The sequence below is a fragment of the Chelonoidis abingdonii genome, chromosome 21 (genome assembly GCF_003597395.2).
Source record: "Chelonoidis abingdonii isolate Lonesome George chromosome 21, CheloAbing_2.0, whole genome shotgun sequence".
Taxonomy (NCBI): Eukaryota; Metazoa; Chordata; order Testudines; family Testudinidae; genus Chelonoidis; species Chelonoidis abingdonii.
Genome location: NC_133789.1, coordinates 3,274,202 through 3,278,375, shown reverse-complemented (window position 1 = coordinate 3,278,375; position 4,174 = coordinate 3,274,202). Strand labels below are relative to the sequence as shown.

Below are 4,174 nucleotides of genomic sequence, written 5' to 3'. Positions count from 1 at the left end.
TTCCCCGTGGGCTCCACTCCACTGCTCTGTGAATTGCCCCGTGTCTCTGAGTCCCAGGGGAAGACTTTGTAGGGAGAGGGATATTTGGAGTGATGGGGGTGATGGCTCGGTTTGGAAATGGCATCGGCATGGCCAAGGTCCCCGTTGCCGCACACCGTAGTGCCTGGCCCCTGCTGCCAGGCAGGGAAGTGTCATTGTCACCATCTCCCGGGGCACAGGGAGATACGGGGACTGGCTCTTTAGTGGCGCTGAGCGGTGTCCGCTCCCATTGACTTCAGCTGGAGTGGTGGATGTTCAGCACTCCTGAAAATCAGACCCCAAGTGGCTCGCTTAAGGTGACAGAAGGTCTATAGTCGATCTGGGGGCCAGCCAGCATCGTCTGTGTCCCCTCCACCCCAGGTGACCCCACTGTTTAGCTTAGTCAGTTTTCTCGTAAATTGCAGTGGGACGCTTCAGTGTGAAAGCTGCTGCCTAAGCGTGAGATTGTTATAATTGCTCTGTAATTAGGATGAAGGCAGTACCTAGCGCATTGGGGTCCTTGTCTAACACTGGGGCTCCTAGGTACTATTGTAATACTCCAGTATCCCTTCTCTCGCTGTAGCTGGCACGACCAGGGACTGCAGAGGAAGATGCAAGAAACCTGTAGTAGACAGATGTAGGATAAACTGCCACCAGGAAAAATTTCTTCCTAACCTCCCCTCCACCCCCAACTTAGAGAGTGGCTTATGTCCTGAGGTATTGAGGCTTTCTCCTTAGAATTATATTAAAATGAGCAGGTAGAAGCATGTATCAGTCTTCAGACAGGAAGCAGGGGTATCACCAATATGATCATCAGGTATCAGGATTTGCCTCCTCTGTGAGAGCACTTGCCAGAGGCGAAGTGCTAGCAGGATTTCCCTGTGCCGATGCAGACATCAAAGAGCATGTGAAGCAGCTTGAGAAGGCTGTGTCTGGAAAGGAGCCTCGTTATGTCCTGCGTGCCCTACGGGCTCTACCCTCCACATCCCGCCGACTCAACCCCAACGTGCTCCATAAAGCCATCAATGGCTTCTTCACTTCCAACAGCACCGTGCGGGATTTCCTGCTGGGCTTTCTGGAGGAGGTGAGTCTGCCGTGGGTGCAGAGAAGGCTGCTGAAGTTGGTGGTGACTCTGCTTTGGCAGATGCTGGGACTTTTAGTAGCAGAGAACATGTTGTCGTAAGGGAGGGGAGGGGGAGCAGAGACACCAAAGGGAGCGTTCAGACATTACAACCTGAGTATTCAGGAGTGCCTGGGAAGTGACTTGAGGGCAGTGACTCGATCCAGTTCCCAGCTGGCTTGTGTCTGTATCTAAGAATAATTGCAATGGCATTTGCTGGCCTGTGTTGGCGTCCTCAGCAGAGACAGCAAAGACTGCGTGGGCCATGGAGACTGACCTCCTTTGTTCCTAGAGGTGGTCCCTCCAAGTCAAGACTGAGGCACGCTGGATGGGCAGGGAAATTGGTACGGGCATTGGTGATGGTATGGCACATCCATGTTGAGTTTCCTCTGTGAATTACTAGAGGACTTCAGAGCTGTGGACCAGCACATCTCGATCTCTCTCTATAGCCTATGGACACAGAAGCAGAGCTGCAGTTCCGTCCCCGGACAGGAAAGGCAGCCTCAGCCCCGCTCCTGCCAGAGGTAGAAACCTATCTCCAGCTGCTCCTGGTCATCTACCTGATGAACAGTAAACGATACCCAGAGGTAAAACCCCAGGACTGTCCTGCATTCTGCATTGGGGAGATCCAGCCTGCTACTGAAACTCAAGTACTGGGTGTGTATGGCCCATGAGACCGAAGGGTCAGATGAATAAACTGGCAAACCTGGGTGTTCTCCACATTGCCTCCCTGTTCCCATGAGCTGAATACAGGTAGATGGTGGCAGAGCTTCAGAGCAGAGAAGTTTCGTGTCCCATCCTAGCCTAGCACAGGTGGAGGCTTAATAGCTGGCCAGCAAACAAAATACCACTGCCTCCATTTAGTTACCTCACTTTTACTGCTCTGCTAGGAGAACTTCCCTGGAGTTATTTTAACTGCACCCCAAAGGGATTGGCCGGGACGCAGGCCTGGGAAGCTACCAATACTTTAGGGACAAGGGATTTAGATTAATGGAAGTTCTCACAGCCAAAATGCTTCTGACTGCTTCCCCTCCTGTGTTTCCTCACAAGCGAGTCTTCGTTTTCTGTCTCTCTCTCTGTGGGTGTAGCCTTGTCTGTTTTGACTTTCTTCTTTCCCTTCCCCAGGCCCAGAAAGTGTCTGATGACCTGATGCAGAAGATCAGTCCTCAGAACCGCCGAGCCCTCGATCTGGTGGTGGCCAAGTGTTATTACTACCACTCCCGCAGCTACGAGTTCCTGAATAAACTTGATGTGGTCAGGAGGTAGGACTGGCTGCTGCTGTGTCCGATAGGTCAGTTGCAGTCCTGTGTGCTGCGTTCTCCCGGAGCCTGCCTGTACAGAAATGAAAGGGCCCCTTGGTGCCTAATGGCAGCCGTTTGCTAGGATCGAAACCTTGCTGGGACATTTGTGCTCTCCCCTTTTGCAGTTTCCTCCCTCCCTTCTGATGCACTCTTTCCTCTCCACCCTCTTTTGAAGTTTCCTGCATGCCCGTCTGAGGACGGCAACCCTCCGTCATGATGCAGATGGTCATGCCACCCTCCTGAACCTGCTGTTGAGGAACTACCTTCACTATAACCTCTACGACCAGGCGGAAAAGCTCGTCTCCAAATCAGTTTTTCCTGAGCAGGCCAATAACAACGAGTGGGCCAGGTACCTCTATTACACAGGTGAGAGGCAGCAGTGCCACCGCACGCTGCTTTACTGTTGTGTTGTCCAGTGACTGGAACAGGAGACTGGAATCAAGACTCCTGGGTTTTGTTCCTGAGGCCAGGGAAGGAGTCTGATCAAATGGTTAGGGCCAGGGTCCAGATTCTGAGGGTTTTCTCCTGGTTCTGCCACTGATCCCATGATCTCTGGAAAACTGCATAATCACTGCCTCCCTTTCTTCACCTGTAAAATGGGCTAATACTTAGCCCAATGTGTGTGTCACAATTCTTTGGCAGCGGAATTTGCTACAAGATCCACTCCTTGCCACAGAATTGTATTCTGGAATCTACACATCCTGTCCTAGTAAATGGGAAGAAAACACTGGACAACATGCACCAAGGATAAAATGTTATAGTCTTGTCTGCAGGTCTGAAACGATTGGTCTGAGGGGGCTGAACTGCAGGAAAACTGCGTACAAAGGGAGTGGCGGAAATGCCAGCACTATTCACTGCTATTGTGCCCAATTCCACTGTCTGCAACAGCCCCCTCTGCAGCTGCCAAAACCTCCAGCTTTGCCCTGGACTCTTTCAGTGCCGCTCAGCGTCACTGGTACAAACATCAGCAAGTGGGGAAAGTAAAACTGAACTGAATGGAAACTGGAGAACGGAGGGGCCTCTGTGCTGATCTTGTTAATGTTCATGTTTAATTACATTCAAAATTTGTTCTAAAATTTAAATGAAGCTGCCCCAATTTCCAGACCATGTCCGTCTTCCCAGGGAGTGCGCGGGGCCTTGGTAGTAATCAGCATGCTAGTGAGCAGAGGTAGGTGTGAGGCTTTGAGAGCTGATGGAAGGGCTATGGATGTGCAGAGAGGTATTTGCATTGCTGCCCTGGGCAGGGAAGGTGTGAGGTAAAGATTGCTCGCATCTTGTTGTCCTTGCTGAGAATGTCCTGTGACAAAGTTCCTCCTCTACCTTGGTGGGTCCTGCACTTATTGGCAGATTTGCTCACCTCAGTGATCTTCCCCACAGTCTGGGTCAGCTTCTCCTGTGTCTGATCAGGAGTTGAGAGGTTTGGGGGGAACCCGGGCCCGCCCTCAACTCCGAGTTCCAGCCCAGGACCCTGTGGATTGCAGCTGTCTATAGTACCTCCTGTAACAGCTGCATGACAGCTACAACTCCTTCGGCTACTTCCCCATGGCCTCCTCCAAACACCTTCTTTATCCTCACCACAGGACCTTCCTCCTGGTGTCTGATAATGTTTGTACTCCTCAGTCCTCCAGCAGCACATCCTCTCACTCTCAGCTTCTTGCTCCCAGCTCCTCACACATGCTCCTTCTCCTCTGGCTCCTCTCTGCCTGACTGGAGTGAGCTCCTTTTTAAACCCAGA

General features: G+C 51.8%; 1 protein-coding gene across 1 annotated transcript in view; it reads left to right on the top strand.

Annotated features, from left to right (window-relative positions):
- Positions 1 to 608: 608 nt before the first annotated feature.
- Positions 609 to 4,174, top strand: part of PSMD3 (proteasome 26S subunit, non-ATPase 3) — an 8,831-nt gene continuing 5,265 nt past the window's right edge. The window contains exons 1-4 of the mRNA XM_032788930.2: positions 609 to 1,102; positions 1,588 to 1,725; positions 2,264 to 2,400; positions 2,615 to 2,805. Coding sequence (XP_032644821.2) covers positions 785 to 1,102; positions 1,588 to 1,725; positions 2,264 to 2,400; positions 2,615 to 2,805 — 784 coding nt within the window. The 5' untranslated portion in view covers positions 609 to 784. The remainder of the gene's footprint in view (positions 1,103 to 1,587; positions 1,726 to 2,263; positions 2,401 to 2,614; positions 2,806 to 4,174) is intronic.